Raw genomic sequence first — 20306 nt, 5'->3', positions numbered from 1 at the left:
CAGGTGGAGACCCATCATTTGGGATAAAGGCACATGTATATACACATGCTTTAACAGGATTTTTTTTTATAACTCTGTTACCATTTCCTTTACTGTGCACTCTTTTGCTAGAGAAACTGTCCCTTGTCACCATGGAAGTAGGCCTGCGTGTCAGTTTATGATAACTCTAGATCTATGGCTTCCTCCTTTTCCTAGACTTCTATCACAATGTGAGGGAACCAAACAGCTGTCCAATCATGTTCTCTTTCAGATATTCTTGGATCAAAAAAGCTAAGGGGCTAGAATGCCAACAGCACAACCAATGTGGTAGCCAGTGTTTCAGCCTGCTACTACTATCAAGTAGCCCATGTCACCGATGGAGGTAGATGCATGGGACTCACACAGGGCAGGCAAGGGAGAAGCATTTAACAAGAAGCAACATGTATGTCACTTCCCTCAATCAGCCTAGAATCTCTGTATCCTCAGGTGGCTCCAGTCAGTCTATGAAGAACTTCAATCCTCTGCTGCCTCTAAATCTCTCCTGACAATAGAAAGGTAAGTGGCCAGAGAGAGCGAGGCATTGACCCTGGGCTATGAGCAATCAGAATTTCTTTAGCTACATGTGCCTTTCCCTGCCTGTGTAGTATTTTTAGCTTCTGGCCGCTATAGTGATGATTTGTGGGATTTGGCAATCCAGAATTGAGCATCCTAGATCTCCAGCTCTGGCCTAAACAGAACACCAATATCACTGTCACTCAAAGCTCTGTGAAGCTGAGGCAAGAAAAGCATGTAACTAGTCTGCCTCATGTAGATATCCTACCTCAAAAACTACAGGACTAAATATCTGTTCAGAAATGTCTCTATGCCTCACTTCTCTTAGATGTCTAATACTACTTCCAATGCTACTAGAAAAATTTCACTACCTAAAGACTATACCTGGACTGACCCTGGACTCCAACCTCATAGGTAGCAATGAATAGCCTAGTAAGAGCACCAGTGGAAGGGGAAGCCCTTGGTCCTGCTAAGACTGAACCCCCAGTGAACGTGATTGTTGGGGGGAGGGCAGCAATGGGGGGAGGGGTGGGAGAGGAACACCCATAAAGAAGGGGAGGGGGACGGATTAAGGGGATGTTTGCCTGGAAACCGGGAAAGGGAATAACATTCGAAATGTAAATAAGAAATACTCACATTAATAAAAAATAATAATAATAAAAAAGAATCTACAATGGGAACAAATTAATTAAATAATATTTCAAAAAGGTAAAAAAAAAAAAAAGAAAAATGTCATCATCAGGAGGAACAGAAACAGCTCCATGGTCACCTGTGTTATGGAAAGCACCTGAGTGGTTCTTTGCACTTGTTGATGAAGGAGCACCAACATATCAGCAGGTGACTCCCCTCTCTCCAGAATTGGATTTATTTGAAACAAGGTTTCACTATGTAATATAGACAGGCTAGAAGTCCTGGTAATCCTGCTTCTATGCCAAGTAGCAGGACTTCAGACGTAGGCTGGCACACCCAGAAAACATGTGTTTTTGTCTTCTAGATGAGTTACCTAATTACCTCGAGCCTCAGTGAAAGGAAACAAAGATATTAGCACCCTTTTACCTAAAACTTCAGGAATCCCAGCACATATGTTCTTTCCTTATTGCTAAATTTCCTCATTTCATTCACCTTCAGACACAGTTTAAATTTGGTATTTAACTCAGACTAGAACATATGTACATAAAGTTTATCCCAGTCAGACTAAACTGCCAGAGCAAAGCCTGAGGGTCTGCACTCAGTACAATAAACAATAAGAGGTTTGATAAGGTGTCTTAACTATTATTTTTTCCTTCAGGTTCTCAACAGGCAGCCCCAAGGTATCCCCATAAAAACTCATTCAATCCTCACAACATGAGAGCAATTGTGCTTTGTGTGGTGCAAATCAGGGAGAACTGGTGGCTGAGGAGAAAGTCCATAGAAACTTGGCTAAAATAATCCATGTTCTCCATTTCTTCTTGCCTTGCATTCAGTCACATTATGAGTCCACTAGAACTCCAAACTCTTCACTTCTCCATGGTTTCACAGACAAAGGTGCCATCCCACATTCCTTGAGGGATCTGCATCAAAACTGAGGAAACCTATGGAGACTCATGAGCAGGTCCAGGGTATAGAATCCCACATTTATGGATTTCCATTTTTTTTTTTGCTTTTTTGCAAGACATTTGAGTGTTTGGTCTACAGGTAGGTATATGCATTCCTGATGGCAGTTGTGGCCACCAGAGAGAATGAGATTTCCTAGAACTAAAGTGGAGAAAATGTGTTTCTGGGACAGATGTGGACTGGAATGTGAGCATTGCAAAGAGGACACTTACAGATTCAATTCCTGCACTTATCAAAGCAGAGACAACCAAGAGACAGTGGTAAGAAAACTGTGCCCTGTAGTGATGGAATGATGATCAGTATAGTTTCCATGTATGATCCACTTGCTGAGTGTGGACTTGTGGAAATAGGTGAGAGCACATTATTCTCAGGCAGTAATGACTCATGAGTCTCTGTCTACACTTGAGAATCCAGTAGGAATCATTCTGTACACAAGACATTCATTGTTGTCATATTCAAATTTTCTAGGCAACCTTGGAAAACAAGCTCAGTTCAGAAAGAAAAGTCTAGTATTTTCTCCAGCTTTGCACCATCTTATTCTAAGATCTAAGACCTAAGAGTCAACAGGTTAATTTAGGAAGCTGGATGTCTAGGCAAATAAACTATTATGTTATATGTATTCAGGCACTCTTAACATGATTCAGTGTCCAAGCTGAAGACAAGGAGTCTTAAGAAAAAGGGAAGATCCATGGGGGAGAACCCTTCAAGGTACTTTCACCAACTATTGATTATGACTGAAAAAATTCAGTCCCACATGTAAGAAACCTATGTACTTTTTGTTCAGGGAAGGCTGAAGCTTCCTAAACAATATAGACTTGTACTGTTTCTCTTGGTTTCATACCACAAGTGGATGGCAAGGTCCTACTGTTAAAGACAACACCATTTGATCTTGGCACATTGAGAAATATTCTGAAAGTTACTGGCAAACTTTCCCCCTGCTGCCTAGCTTTCTCTGTGCAGGGTGGTTTTTTGCAGAGTTCTGGGAGAAAACAGTCATCAGTGTTCAGACCAGCAGTAGATTTGCTATGCTGTAATGTTGACCAGTTGGGGAGGATATGCCTACAGATACAATCACGGCACTGTTGCTATAAAAGTAACCAACACATTCTGGTTGAGTTTGTGGTCATTTAACAGAATGGAATTCATATCTGTTGTTCTAAATCTGGTCTTAAGCACACTGTTGTTTACCAGACCACGAGGAGACATACTACTGTCATTTTGGACATGTCAAACTGCCCCCTAAATATGTTTGTGTGTATAGATCAGTGCGGCTTTTCCCATTGGTCAGAGAAAATCCTTTACCATGGGAATTTGTTAATGCATAGACTTATTTACTCCTCAAGTTGTTGAGGACAAATGTAGAGTGTTTGGCCCTAAATGAGACATTTATATCTTACAGACCCACAACGAACCTCACCACTCAGAAGGCATGGTGTAACATGAGACAAAAACAGTAAAAGAGGTGTAGCAGGAGGAATAGTATTAAAAAAAAACCTCTGTTCCAGACAACCAGTACATTCAAAAGAGCCCAGCTACTGTCATTACATTGACTACAGCTTCACAAAGTAAAGCTCTTTCAGTATTCTACCATGCATATGATAGAAGCTCCTGCTCCAGCCTCAGTAGAAGAAATATTGATAACAAGGAGTCATTTTTTAGGGGTATAGAGATTTGGAATTTGCTCAGGATCCAAAGGATGTAAAAAACAAGGCATGCAAGATAGCTTGATTAAACACAGTAGGTTCAGGTCACTGGGCTTCCGGGGACAAGGCCTTTGCACCAAGCTTGAAAAGCAGAGTTTAGTCATGGGATCTCACATAGTAGTGGAAAAATACCTAACACTTACAAGTTTTACTGAATTCCAAAGAACCTACAGCATACTTCCACATAGAAACTCAGTGAACACACATAAACACACACACACACACACACACACACACAGAGAGAGAGAGAGAGAGAGAGAGAGAGAGAGAGAGAGAATAAATGTATATTTTAACAAGACATTATACCTCAAACTCGTGGTCCTCCTGCCTCTACCTCCTTCAGCAAACCCTACCTGCATGCACCTCCACAAAACGGGCTTATGGACAGGAAACCAGGCAAAGGAATAATATTTGAAATATAAATAAGAAATACCCAATTTAATAAAAATGGAAAAAAAGACATGATAATAGGACAAATTTTTCTCTTTTTAGAATTGGGGTTTCAGATGGGCTTGGCAGAGCATGCAAGAAACAGGGAGGAGTAAATGTGATCAGGATACATTGTAGACTCCTTTCACATGGATATGGTTTAATGCATAGGCTTATTTACTCCTCAAGTGTTGAGAGCAAGTGTTGAGTCAATGTCAGAAGATAAATTTTAAGTTTTACAAACATAGTGATCAAAAAGACATTAATCTCAGCACCTGGGAGGCAGGAATAGATTTTTTTTAAGTTCCATGTAAGCCTGGACTACATAGTGACTTTCAGAAAACACTTAACCCTGAAATCCAGTCACAATGGATTACAAGGGAGACAGAAAAGAGAGAAATGACAGAGAAGTAAATAAGAACCTGGACAATGTTGTCCCCCAGCACCTGCCAATCCTAATTGCTGCCTCTCGGACCTCTCCTTTAACATATTTATGGGACACCTGATCTGAGACAAGACTCAAGAGCTTGACACAACAGTCAACTTTACTGTATAATTTAAATAGCGTTTTACAGAAACTATAAATCTGTTTGAAATTATACTTACATGAATGAGAGATTCTGTGAAATTTGTGGGAAACATCAATATGTTCTGAGTAGCTTCATTTCAAAGTGAGAAGCATTGAAGGGAATGGTCATCCACTTACAGGTCATAGCTTCTTTTTGTGACTCTCTCACCAACAGTGAATTTGTCCTCTCATTCCTTGTTCAGGACAGTATCTTTGTGTGAGGTGGATGTAAACCTCAGTAGTGCAGTGATTAAAATTGCAGAGAAAGCACATGCTATAGGAAACATGTTCATGTAGGTACCTTACTCCTTCTAGGTTAAACAGACTTTTCCGGTGTATTATGTTTAATGTGGCCATATTGGTCAGTGTGTAGTATGGACATTAGGACAATTTAATTGCAGGAGTGAAAAAATTGGAGTGACTGACATGGTGTATGAGGACTAGAGTAAGGATTCCTCATCTTATTTATATGATATAAATGTGACACCTTCCATAGAGCTGTAGTCATCTCCTCTGGTCTTCCAGGACTTTTGAGGTGGTCACTTTGTTCCAAAGTTGTTTTCACACATATGATGCACTGCAGATTCAATATGCAGTGACCATGAAAGTCCAACGCCCCCCACTTCAATGGTATAAGCCTCAAACAGCATCCTCAAAGGTTCTTCTGGGAGCCCACAGCAGAAACACTCATCAATAGGATATTTTCCAGGAAATACACCTTTTTCAGTTTTCCATATTGGGGGACCAGACTATAGTAACAAATCTAATGTAGGGGGACATCATATCATGCTGTTTGTATTAGAAAGTGAATGTTGGTGGTAGCCTCATCTCAGATTAAATTCAATCCAAAAGCAAAGATGGTTCACTTCAGTCAGAAAATTTTCTTATTTCTTCAAAAATGTAGGACAACACTGTTGAGTAGACCCAAAAATGTAGGCCAATTTCTGGAACCTTTGAAACATTTCTCTCCTGCAGTTGGTTAGTGGGTGTTGACATTACAACCTATCCCTCCTTTCCATCCTGTGTCAAGTGAGGCAGACCAGTGTTTGGTGCACTGGGTCCTTATACACATATTAGTTCATGGTCAAAGAAATATTTTCTTAATATCTTAATAAATATGTTATATAACAAAATCAATTTCTAACTGTTATGAACTACTAATATACAATTCTATCTTTAAATAAGCCTGTAAACAATCCTTACATAGACGGTATTTTCTTCTGGGTACCATATAGGACCACAGTGAGACTTCCATACAGTGGTAAACATACATGACACAGGGGCAATATTCATTGAAGCAACATGCATAACACACATTGAACATACACAGATATCTATACCATCCTACAGTCATACATATACCATAGTTACATATATATATATAAACACACACAGAGACATACATACACACACACACACGCACGTACACACACACACACATACACACACACACACACACACACACACACACACTCCTACTGATGAAAATCTGTGGGATTCGATTCATTTCTTTTTTTTTCCATCTTTATTAACTTGAGTATTTCTTAATTACATTTCGATTGTTATTTCCCTTCCCGGTTTCTGGGCCAACATCCCCCTAACCCCTCCCCTCCCCTTCTATATGGGTGTTCCCCTCCCCATCCTCCCCCCATTACCACCCTCCCCCCAACCATCACGTTCACTGGGTGTTCAATCTTGGCAGGACCAAGGGCTTTCCCTTCCACTGGTTCAAAACTGTAACAGTCACCATAGTGTTCTGGATGGTGACATGGAAACAGTCCTGAAATTAGAGAAAAGGAAATGATAAGTTATGAAAATCTCCCATTTTGAAAACACTTATACTTTCCATATTATTCCAAAGGAGAGTCTTATGTGAACTAGGATAGACCATACATCCTAGATAGGACAGGAGTATCTTGAGATAATTCTACTGACACTTGCTTCCCAGTGCTCTGTTATAAACAAATGTCACTATTGCAGATTCCAAATGTGCTGGGAATTGAATGCAGTGCATGAAGCAGGAGCACTCTCCCTACTGAGCCATGTCCCCAGGCTGTAATGTAAGAAGCTCATTGTAGTACGTAGTTCTCAGCCTAGAGTTGAGATTGGAATGTTGGTGGCAGCTATAGGACCCAGCGCACCTGCTTAGTTCTTGTCTCACCATGTATCTTGACACATATTTTCCAGAGTCAAGTGAGAAATATGGCTTTATTAAAAGGACCATTAAGTCCAGTGCAGTATTGGAGCCATGATGTAAATCATATGTGAAAAGTGATCTAATAGGCTTTGAGGGGATGCTCAAATATGGCATACAAAGACATAAGAATTAGTCAGTCTGACACAGTTTAATTACATAGTGTCAAATGGGCTCACTCATGATTTGCCTGCTGTAACTGTCCAACTGCTGACATTGCAGTTATGTTTTACATTGGCCAGAATGAGAAAAGGTCTTTCCAACTGGGAACTTTGGAATTGGGGTTCTAGGCATTTTTAAAAAACTCTTTCAACATCCTAGTACGTTAATATTATTGGGTATGTTGTACCTTTATTTTCATTAAATACTAAGAAGTCTTTAACTTCTTTCTTTATTTCTTCCTTGACCAGGTTATCATTGAATAGAGCATTGTTCAACTTCCATGTATATGTGGGTGTTCTTCCCTTATTGTTGTTGAAGACTAGCTTTAGCCCGTGGTGGTCTGATAGGACTCATGGGATTATTTCTATCTCTCTGTATCTATTGAGGCCTGTTTTTTTTTTTGACCAATTATATGGTCAATTTTGGAGAAAGTACCATGAGGTGGTGAGAAGGTATATCCTTTTGTTTTAGGATAGAATGTTCTATAAATATCTGCTAAGCCCATTTGGTTCATGACTTTTCTTAGTCTGTCTATGTCTCTGTTTGATTTTTGTTTCCATGATCTGTCTATTGATGAGAGTGGGATAGTGAAATCTCCTACTATTATTGTGTGAGGTACAATGTGTGCTTTGAGCTTTAGTAAGGTATATTTTATGTATGTAGGTGTCCTTATGTTTAGAGCACAAATATTTAGGATTGAGAGTTCATTTTGGTGGATTTTTTCTTTGAAGAGTATGAAGTGTCTGTCCTTCCTTATCTTTTTTGATGACTATTTTTTTGAAAATCAATTTTATTTGATATTGGAATGGCTACTTCAGCTTGCTTCTTCAGACCATGTGCTTGGAAAGTTGTTTTCCAGCCTTTTACTATGAAGTAGTGTCTGTCTTTTTCTCTGAGGTATATTTCCTGTAGGCAGCAAAATGCTGGGTACTCATTGTGTATCCAGTTTGTTAATCTATGTCTTTGAGTCCATTGATGTTCAGAAGATATTAAGGAATGATGATCGTTGCTTTCTGTTATCTTCATATTTGGAGGTGACATTATGTTTGTTTGCTTGTCTTTTCTTTGTTTTGTTGCAAAACAATTAGTTTCTTGCTTTTTCTAGGGTATAGTTTGCCTTCTTGCATTAGGCTTTACCACATATTATCCTTTGTAGTGCTGGATTGTAGAAAGATATTGTGTAAATTTGGTTTTGTCATGGACTATCTTGGTTTCTCCATCTATGTTAATTGAGAGTTTTGCTGGATACAGTAACCTGGGCTGGCATTTGTGTTCTCTTAGGATCTGTATGATATCTGTCCAGGATCTTCTGGCTTTCATAGTCTCTGGTGAGAAGTCTGGTGTAATTCTGATAGGTCTGCCTTTATATATTACTTGACCTTTTTCCCTTACTACTTTTAATATTTTTCTTTGTTTTGTGCATTTGGCGTTTTGACTATTATGTGACGGGAGGAGTTTCTTTTCTGGTCCAATCTGTTTGAAGTTCTGTAGGCTTCTTGTATGTTTATGGCCATCTTTTTCTTTAGGTTAGGGAAGTTTTCCATGATTTTGTTGAAGATATTTACTGGTCCTTTCAGTTGGGAGTCTTCGCTCTCTTCTGTATCTATTATCCTTAAGTTTGATCCTCTCACTGTGTCCAGGATTTCCTGTATCTTTTGGGCTAGTTGCTTTTTCCGTTTTACATTATCTTTGCCAGGTCTGTCAATGATTTCTACGGAATCTTCTGCTCCTGAGTTTCTCTCTTCTATCTCTTGTATTCTGTTGCTAATGCTTGTATCTATGGCTCCTTGTCTCTTCCTTTGTTTTTCTATATGCAGGGTTTTCTCCCTTTGTGCTTTCTTTATTGTTTCTCTTTCCACTTTCAATTCCTTAACCTGTTTGATTGTGTTTTCCTGTAATTCTTTCAGGCATTTTTGTGTTTCCTCTCTAAGGGCTTCTACTTGTTTACTTGTGTTTTCCTCCATTTCTCTAAGGGAGTTCTTTATGTCTTTCTTGAAGTCCTCATTCATCATGATAAAATGTAATTTTAAATCTAGATCTTGCTTTTCTTGTGTGTTTGGATATTCAGTGTTTGCTTTGGTGGGAGAATTGGGCTCCGATGATGCCATGTAGTCTTGGTTTCTATTGCTTGGGTTCCCTGCACTTGCCTCTCAACATCAGGTTGTTTCTGATGCTACCTTATTCTGCTATTTCTGATAATGGCTAGGACGTCCTATAGGCCTGTGTGTCAGGAGTTCTATGGACCTCTTTTTCTGTTTTCTTTCAGCCAGTTATGGGAACAGAGTGTTCTGCTTTCAGGCATGTAGTCATTCATGTCTACTGACTTTTAGCTATTCCTGTGTGTGTGTGTGTGTGTGTGTGTGTGTGTGTGTGTGTGTGTGTGTCCTGAGTCCACCTGGCAGGTCACTTAAAGCAGAATAGTTGGTCTTACCTCTGGGCTTGGGCCTCAAGTCACTCCTCAGGGCTAGGTTTCTGCTCATTTTGAGGGCAGTAACCATAAGGGCCTGCCCTTCCTTCTCTGGGGTCCCTGTGCACAGGGGGACCAGATGGTACTAGGCGTTTTCCTCTAGAGTTAGAAATGTGGGCAGAGTGTAGTCTCCTCTGGTTTCCCAGGCATATATGCCCCTCTGAAAGTCTAGCTCTCCTTCCCACAGAATTTGGGTACAGGGATCTGTTCGGCCAGGTCCCTTTAGATCCAGGCGCAGTCTGAATTGCAAGGCTCCTGCTGCTGGAGTGCTGATACTGGTCTTTTTAAAGGAAATTAATATATCCCTTAAAGAAAACTATGAAACCACAAAGAAATGGTAGGAAAAATGTGAATTGAACTGATTTCCCCTTGAGTTGAAATAGAATCAATGAAGAAAATCCAAATTGAAGGAAATCTCAAAAAGGAAATTTTCAGGACTCAAACAAGTATCTCAGAGGTAAGCTTCACCACCAAGTAAAATCGATAGACTAGAGAATTTTAGATATTGAAGACATTATAGAATAAAGATATATATCAAATAAAATATTAAAAATATTAAATACTAATAATATTAAATTATAAGTACTAAAAATTAAACTCATGGCACATAATATGGCCAGATCTATGAATAATAGGAATAGAAGAAGAAAAGGAAGCCCAGGACAAAGGAACAGCATATATTTTCAACAAAATCATAGAAAAAATACTAACATGAAGAAAGAGATGCCTATCAACATTCATGAAACATACAGAAGACCAAATAGATTGGACAAGGAAAAAAGTTCCCTGAGCACATAATAATCAAAACATTAAATGTACAGAACAAATTATGAAGGGAAGTTAAAGAGCTAGGATGGAGAAGTCAAGTGGGAAAGGGGAAGGAAGAGGGGTTTTTGAAAGGGAGTACAGGGAGAGACACATAAAATTAATAGGCATTTGAGAGGTAGAGTTGAAACCTAATACAGTGGAAACTTCTAAAATCTATTCACATACGAAAGTGTTCAAAGTGAAATCACCACATATTGCCCATCTCTTGTTCCAAATAAAGAAAATGAATGAAAGAAAAATTCCAGTACTAGGATTGGGTTACATCTAATTGAGATGTTGGCTAAATGGACCCCGTGAGAATCCCCATCAAAAAACCCAGACTGTTAATAAGATTAGAAGTTGCTCTCAACAAACTGACAGCAAGTCCCCAATTGCTAAAGACAACGCCTATACAAATTAATGTATATGAAGCTGGTCCCTACAGAGACCATTCACCCTTACATCCTAGTGTCTTTAGTACAGAAGGGCACTTTCCATGCTCACAAGAGAAATATAAACACCAAGCTGAACAAAAGTCCTATCGATAGTGGTGTACTACTTGTGAGATAAGTTAGGTCAGTGGTAGCTCAAAGCTTATGGGAATATTCAACCAATAACTGATTTGACTTAAGTCCCATTCTGTGAGATGGAGCCTGTATCATAAACTACATGGGTGACCAAGGACCTTGGACTAGATAGGCCAGGGCCCTATGATACAAAATAATTTTATTAAAAAGAAAAAAGAAAAAATAGTAGAAAAATGACTCCTCATGATATTCTGCTATACACATTGAATAGTGCCTTGCTTAGGCATCATCAGAGAAACTTCCTCTTGTAGCAAACAGGGACAAATACAGAAACCTACAGCAATACATTGTAGAGAATGAGACACCATAAATGGATATCTCTATCAAATCCTTCCTTCCAGAGATCAGGAAACCCTGCAGAAGAAGAGGCTGATAGACTGCTAAAGCAAGAGAAAGTTGCCAACACCAAGTGATATAAATTCTCAGAGAGTGAAGCAGCATGGACAGATCTTGGGTGCCACTGACCCACATATGCTCTGTCTATAAAATTCTGTCCAGTATAGTTTTTTCATGAGATCCCCAAGTGAGTGAATGAGTGGATCTCTGATGCTAGTGTTTTCAATCAAATTCTCTTAGTTTTGTTGGTTTGACTGGTCTAATTTCTATGTGATAGTTTTTTCACATCATTTCACTTGCACTTACATATTGTTATTATACATCATTGCAGGATACCAGGGCAAGACGTAAAAAAGTACAGGAACCTGGAGTCTGGAAATGATGCTGAGGCAATAGAGGCATGCTGCTTGATGGCTCCTTTACCACAGTATGTTCAGCCTGTTTTCTTAAAGAACTCAAGGATGGCAGCTCTCACGAGGGGTTAGGTACATCCCCTTCAATAAATGACTACAGAAATGCCTTATAAGATTGCCTACCGATGGATCTTATGGAGATATTTTCATAACTGTAGTTGCCTCCTCTCACATGATTCTAACTTATGACACATTTACAAACAAGTGTTCAGTACATTACTTCATATTGCATGGTTTTATATTTTCTTGATTTGGGAGGCTTGTTGCTGTACTAGATTTGTTGTAGAAAAACTTTAAAGTTGGGTGGATAAGGAGGCATAGATCATCTGGAAAACCTCTGGGAGAAGATGAAAATGATCAAATATATTCACATTTAAAAGTTGTTTTAATTAATAAAAGATAATTATGAAAAAATCAAGACAAAAATCACAGTTCTTAGTAACCTTTTTAATTACTACGATCTAGTTCTTAACTGTGTGATAATAGTAAGATGGATGCTCACCTTTTCATGTCTTCATAGTGCAGTACCAAGAAGTTGCCCGTTCTCTCATGGACAGCCAGTCACAGATGTGCTCAAACCATGATCCACCTACAACTGTGTTCAGGGAGAAGTAAAATGTCAATTATTAAGCTTAAAACAGGGTCTGCTTGACTTCCTTCACATTTCTGAAAGCAGCAGCAAAACGCTTCACAAAGAAAAGCCTAATGAGTTTGTATTTACTGCATTAAACATGATGTTTGAGGCAAATGCACACATAGAGAACTTATAAAATCAAGTTCATTAACAAAATCATCACCACACAGATTTATCACTGATAGTATGAGGAGATATCCTACCGCCAAGCTACAAGTACAGAGTGCTGGGAGAAATCTACCACACCAGTACAGAAATCCAGAGAGGATTCATATAAGCACCTGCTTCCTGGTGTGGTGCACCAGGAAGACAGATAGATTTTATAGCAGAGATTGGAAAATGGTATGTTATATGGTGTTGGAAAGAAAGATTCCTATCAAAACAACAGCCTAGGGGTTGGGGATTTAGCTCAGTGTTAGAGTGCTTGCCTAGCAAGCGCAAGGCCCTGGGTTCAGTCCCCAGCTCCGGAAAAAACAAACAAACAAACAAAAAAAACAACAGCCTAATGGCTGAAATGTTATGGACCTATGAATCAAGGCCATATGACATCAATAATAATCTCACTAACAAAGTGAGTGAGGGGAATAAGGCCTGTGTGTGTGTGTGTGTGTGTGTGTGTGTGTGTGTGTGTGTGTGAAAGAGAGAGAGAGAGAGAGAGAGAGAGAGAGAGAGAGAGAGAGAATGCTTATCAGGTTTAGGAATCGACTTAGCATATGTATTAGAGGCAGATCTATTGATTATGAGAAATATATAAGGCACTGCCCAGTTTGGAAGACAAGAGGCAGAGGAATTTAAACTGAATCTCTCTACTCAGCATACCTATTTCTATAACTCCTTATGGGGGATATCCTTTTCATTTCTTACTTTTCAATTTTCAGCCCCGGATTTTGCACATATTGCTCTTATCCTGCATTGATCTCACATGCTACAATAAATATGTGCCAGGTCAGATGTGCATAGTAGTACAATGATGATAAAATTGTTGTGGGGTAACTTAAATGATGTCTGATTGGATTTCAGAATTGATACTTGGTGGGGGGAGTATGAAACTCATGCCTGGTACTACAAACCTGGTCATGACCCAATGACTGGAGAGATCATAGTTCCAAAGTAGTGTTCCTACTGTCATTTTACTAAATGGTCATATTGTCAAACTACCTTCTAAATATTTGTATTTATACCTATGAATTTGTGCTGTCCTTTATGTTTGCTAGAGATTATTTTTTTGCAGCTGGTGTTAGTTAATGCAGAGACTATTAAGTAATCAAAAAGTACAGAAAACTGTGAGTGCTCAGTCATCGATGTGATTTCTATTATTCCTAACCAAGGCTCAGGAAATATCATGAAACAAGGAGTAGAAAGTAAAAGCTAGAGAATGGAGTGGAGTGCTATGAAATCGTCCACGGTGTATATTGTCCTCTGAACATTATTTGGCTGTTATGCTAATGTTTTCATATCATCAATGGTTGCCTATTGAAAAACTGCATAACATAAAGCCTGATAATATTCCAGGATGGATGGGGGAGGATGTCCTAAGACCCTACTCCTGATTCAAGATCTACTTGCAATTTATGACAGCTAGATGAGAAGGACTCTCACACCCTTCTGGTATAGGACCACTGTTAAGTTTCTCATGCCCACATGGATGGTCCCACAACCATGTACATTTGAGCATCACAAATTAGCCTCAGTGTGTTGTATTTTTTGAAAAAAGAATAAGTTGTGGTCTGGACTACTGGGGAATATATAGTGTACTGGAGTGCATACAGGCAAATTGAGTAGAACATGATACAATATATTCACTTTCTAAATTTTCAAAGAATAAAAATATGTAAAAAACACAAAATTCATGAAAATAAATTCTTAGGAAATGGATGGAACTCGAAGATATCATACTAAGTGGGGTAAGACAATGACAATATTGTTGATGCCAAGAAGTACATGCTGACAGGAGCCTGATAGAGATGTCTCCTGAGAGACTTTGCCAGAGCAAGATAAATACAGAGACAAATGTTATCAGTCAACCATCGAACTGAAAACAGGGTCCGCAATGGAGGAGTTATGGAAAGGATTGAAAGAGCTGAAGGGGATTGCAACCCCATAAGAGACAAGCACAGGAAACAAAGCAACAGAAACCCAGACTACTTAGCATCATCAGAGGCCAGATCTCCTACCAAAGCAAATATTGGATATCCCAACACACCATCAAAATAAGATTTGGATTAAAAATCACATATCATGATGATGATAGAGGATTTTAAGAAGGAGATAAATATAGAAATTAAGAAATATAGGACAACACAGGTAAAGAAGCAGAAGCCCTTAAAGAGAAAACACAAAAATCCCTTAAAGAATTACAGGAAAACACAACCAAAAAGAAGAAGGATTGAAAAACCCATCCAGGATTTTAAAATGAATAAAGCGAAACAATAAAGAAAGCACAAAGGATGACAACCCTGGAGATAGAAAACCTAGGAAAGAGATCAGGAGACATAGATGCAAGTATCACCAACAGAACACAAGAGAAAGAATAGAGAGTCTCAGGGGCACAATATACCATTAAAAACATAGACAAAACCATCAAAGATAATATAAAATGCAGAAAGCTCCTAACCAAAAACATAGAGGAAATTCAGAACACAATGAGAAGATGAAACCTAGGGATAATACATATAGAAAAGGGGAAAGATTCCCAGATAATATGCTAGTAAATATCTTCAACAAAATACACTGAAACTAACAGAAGAAAAAGTGGGGAAGAATCTAGAACACATGGGCACTGGAGAAAATTTCCTGAACAAAACACCAATTGCTTATGCTCTAAGATCAAGTATCCACAAAAGGGATCTCATAAAAATGCAAAGCCTCTGTGAGGCAAAGGACACTGTTGCTAGGACAAAACGGCAACCAACAGACTGGGAAAAGATCTTTACCAATCCTACAACAGATAGAGGCCTTATATCCAAAATATACAAAGAACTCAAAAAGTTAGACCGCAGGGAGACAAATAACCTATTAAAAAATGGGGTTCAGAGCTAAACAAAGAATTCACAGCTTAGGAATGCCGAATGACTGAGAAACACCTAAAGAAATGTTCAACATCTTTAGTCATAAGGGAAATGCAAATCATAACAACCCTGAGATTCCACCTCACACCAGTCAGAATGGCTAAGGTCAAAAACTCAGGTGACAGCAGATGCTGGCAAGGATGTGGAGAAAGAACACTCCTCCATTGTTGATGGGATTGCAGGCAGGTACAAACATTCTGGAATTCAGTCTGGAGGTTCCTCAGAGAATTGGACATTGAACTACCTGAGAACCCAGCTATACCTCTTTTGGGCATATACCCAAAAGATGCCCCAACATATTACAAAGACACATTTTCATAGCAGCCTTATTTATAATAGCCAGAAGATGGAAAGAACCCAGATGCCCTTCAACAGAGGAATGGATTCAGAAAATGTGGTACATCTACACAATGAAATACTACTCAGCTATCAAAATCAATAACTTAATGAAATTCCTAGGCAAATGGATGGAACTGGAAAATATCTTCCTGAGTGAAGCAACCCAATCACCAAAAAACACACATGGTATGCACTCATTGATAAGTCGATATTAGCCCAAAAGCTCGAATTGCCCTAGATGCATAGAACACATGAAATTCAAGAAGGATGACCAAAATGCGAATGCTTCACTCCTTCTTTAAAAGGGGAATAAGAATACCCTTGGCAGGGAATAGGGAGGCAAAGTTTAAAGTAGAGGCTGAAGGAACACCCATTCAGAGCCTGCCCCACATTTGTCTCATACATATACAGCCACCAAACTAGATAAGATGGATGAAGCAAAGAAGTGCAGGCCGACAGGAACCAGATGTAGATCTCTCCTGAGAGACACAGCCAGTTTATGGCAAATACATAGGCAAATGCCAGCAGGAAACCACTGAACTGAGAACAGGAACCCCGTTGAAGGAATCAGAGAAAGGACTGGAAGAGTTTGAAAGGACTTGAGACCCCATATGAACAACAATGCCAACCAAACAGAGCTTCCAGGGACTAAGCCACTACCAAAGACTATACATGGACTGAGCCTGGGCTCCAACCTCATAGGTAGCAATGAATAGCCTAGTTAGAGCACCAGTGGAAGGGGAAGCCCTTGGTCCTGCCAAGACTGAACCCCCAGTGAATGTGATTGTTGGGGGCGAGAGCGCTAATGGTGGGAGGATGGGAAGGGGAACACCTATAGAGAAGGGTAGGGAGAGGGGTTAGGGAGATGGTGGCCTGGAAACCAGGTTAGGGAATAACAATTGAAAGGTAAATAAGAAATACCCATATTAATAAAGATGAAGAAAAAAATCTACACAGATGACTTCTCAATTTTGAATATCTATGCTCCAAATGTAAGAGACCTACATTCATAAAAGAAACCTTACTAAATCTCAAAGCACACATTGCACCTTACACAATAATAGTGGGAGATTTCAACACCCCACTCTCATCAATGGACAGAAAATAAACTGAGACACATAGAAACTAAAAGAACTCATGAATCAAATGAATTTAACATTTATAGAATATTTTATCCTAAACAAAAGAATATACCTTCTCTGCACCTCATAGTGCTTTCTTCAATATTGACCATATACTTGGTCACAAAACAGGCCTCAACAGATACAAGAAGTTTGAAATAGTTCAATGCATCATAAGAGATAACCATGCACGAGGGCTAGACTCCAATCACAAGAAAGACAACAGAAAGCCCATATATACATGAAAGCTGAACAATGATAATTTGGTCAAGGAAGAGCTCAATTCATAACTATTTATAATTACATGCAATTGAAGGTACAACAAACCAAAAATTATGAGACACAATGAAAATTGTGCTAAGAGGAAAACTCAAAGCTCTCAGCGCAAAAAAAAAAGAACAAAACAAAAACAAAAACAAAAAAAAAAACCCAAAAACTGGAAACTAGACAGACCATACACTAACAACTTGATAGAACAGATGAAAGTTCTAGAACATGAAGAATCAAATATGCCTAGAAGGAAGTAATACACTACATGAAATAATCAAACTCAGGGCTGAAATCAACCAAGTAGTTATTAAAAGATCTATAGAAAGAAGCAACAAAACAAGGAGATGGTTCTTTAAGATAAATCAACAAGCTAGACTAAACCCTTAGCGAGATTACCATAGGGCACAGAGAAAGTATATAAATTTTAAAAATCTAAAAGGAAATTGGGGACATAACAAAAAAAAAACTGAGACAATTAAAAAAATCATCAGATACTCCCATAAAAGACTATACTCAAAAAACCCAGAAAACCTGGATGAAATGGACAAGTTTCTATACAAATACCAAATACTAAAGTTAAACCAGGATCAGATAAACCATCTAAACAGTTCAATAACCCCTAAAATAATAGAATAAATCATGAAAAGTCTTCCAACGTAAAAAAGCCTGGGACCAGATAGGTTTACCACAGTATTCTATCAGATATTCAACAAAGACCTAACACCAATCCTCTTCAAAGTATTCCACAAAATAGAGTGAAGCCATAATATCACTTATACCTAAACCACACAAACCCCAACAAAGAAAGAGAACTTCAGACCAATTTCCTTTATGAATATCAATGGAAAAATACTCAATAAAATTCTATCAAAGCGATTCCAGTTACACATCAAAACAATCATTCAACATGATCAAGTAGGTTTCATCCTAGGGTTGCAGGGATGGTTCAAAATACAGAAATCCATCAACATAATCTACTATATAAGTGAATTCAAAGAAAAATAACATACGATCATCTTATTTGATGAGGAGACAATATTTGACCAAATTCAACACCCCTTCATGATAAAAGGTTTGGAAAGATCACAAATTCAAGGTCCATGCATAAATTTAGTAAAAGCAATAGACAACAAACTAATAGCAAGCATCAAACTAAATGGAGAGAAACTTGAGGCAATCCCACTAAAATCAGACCTAGACAAGGCTGCCCACTCTCTCCCTACATACTTGAATTCAAGTTCAATATTGTACTTGAAGTACTAACCAGAGCAATTAAACATCAAAAAAGAGGTAAAGTGGATACAAATTTGAAAGGAAGAAGTAAAAATATAACTATTTGCAGATGATAAGATAATATACTTAAGTAACCTCATAAATTCCACAGGAGAACTCCTAAACTTGATAAACAACTTCAGCAGAGTGTCTGGATACAAACTTAACTCAAACATGACAGTGGCCTTTTCTACTCAAAGCACAACAAGTTGAGAAAAAAAATTAAGGAAACAACACCATTCACAATAGTCACAAATAATATAAGAACCATGGTGTGACTCTAACCAAACAAGGGAAAGATCTTTATGACAAGAACTTAAAGTCTCTGAAGAAAGAAATTAAAAAAACCGCAAGAGAAATCACCCATGTTAATCGATTGGCAGGATTAATATTGTAAAAATGGCCTTCTTGTCAAAAACAATCTACAGATTCAACGCAATCTCCACCAAAATTCCAACTCAATTCTTCACAGAGTTAGAAAAAGCAATTTGCCCATTCATTTGGAAAAACCAAAAAAAAAAAAAAAAAAAAACAGGATAGCAAAAACTATTCTGAATAATAAAAGACCTTCTTGGGGAATCACAATCCCTAACCTCAAGTTGTATTAGAGAGAAATAGTGATAAAACCTGCATGGAATTCATACAGAGATAGTCAGGTAGATAAATGTAATAGAGTTGGAGAGGCAGAAATAAACTCACACACCTATGGCCACTTGATCTTTCACAAAGGACTTAGAACCATCCAATGGGGAAAAAAGCATTTTGAACAGATGGTGGTGCTGCTTCAACTGGAGGTCAGCATATAAAAGAAAGCTAATTGACCCATTCTTCTGGAAACAACTAAGATGCTCCTCAACAGAGGAATGGATACAGAAAATGTGGTACATTGACACTATGGAGTACTACTCAGCTATTAAATCAATGACTTCATGAAATTCACAGGCTAATGGATTGAACTAGAAAATAATCATCCTGAGTGAGGTAGCTGAATCACAGAAACATCTCACATAATATGTACTCACTAATAGGTGGGTATTAGTCCAAAAGTTCAGAGTACCCAAGGTACAATCCATGACCACAAGAAGCGCAAGAAGAAGGAAGACCAAAATCTGGATGCTTCAGTCCTTCTTCAAAAGGAAAACAAAATACTCACTGGAGGACATGTAGAGCAGAGACTGAAAGAAAGTTTATACAGAGACTACCCCACATTGGGTTATATCCCCTATACAGTCAAGAAACTCAGACAGTGTTGTGGATGCAAAGAAGTGCATGCTAACAGGAACCTGATATAGCTGTCTCCTCAGAGGCTCTGCAGTAGTCTGACAAATACAGAAGCAGATGCTTAAAACCAATCATTGGGTTGAGAATATAGTCCACAATGAAGGAGTCAGAGAAAGGACAGAAGGAGCTGAAAGGATTGACATCACATAGGAAGAACAACAATGTCAATCAACCAGACAGGTCAGAGTTCCCTCGGACTGAACCACCAACAAGAGTATATGTGGAGCAACCCATGACTGCAGCCACATATCTAGCAGAGGATGGCCTTGTATGAAGCGCAGAAGTGAAAGAAGAGGCCCTTGGTTTGGTGAAGGCTTAATGCTGCAGTGTAGTGGGACATTAAGACAGAAAGGGGGAAAGGACCGTATGGGTGGGTAGAGGAGCACTATCATAGAAGTATGGGGAGGCATGATGGGAGTGGATTTTCCAGAATGGAACCCAGTAGAGGGGATAACATTTGAAATGTAAAAATAGAAAATATCCAGTGAAAAAAAAAAGGAAAAAAAGAAACTTAGATATATATCTATGTAG

At 38.6% G+C, this 20306-nt stretch overlaps 1 protein-coding gene across 1 annotated transcript in view; it reads right to left on the bottom strand.

Moving 5' to 3' along the window:
- Positions 1–20306, bottom strand: part of LOC116893273 (alcohol sulfotransferase A-like) — a 129448-nt gene that overhangs the window by 32939 nt on the left and 76203 nt on the right. Inside the window, 2 exon segments of the mRNA XM_032895120.1 lie at positions 12293–12332; positions 12335–12385. Coding sequence (XP_032751011.1) covers positions 12293–12332; positions 12335–12385 — 91 coding nt within the window.

This window comes from Rattus rattus, chromosome 2 (genome assembly GCF_011064425.1).
Source record: "Rattus rattus isolate New Zealand chromosome 2, Rrattus_CSIRO_v1, whole genome shotgun sequence".
In the NCBI taxonomy this organism is placed as follows: Eukaryota; Metazoa; Chordata; class Mammalia; order Rodentia; family Muridae; genus Rattus; species Rattus rattus.
This window is presented reverse-complemented; position numbering and strand designations above follow the sequence as displayed.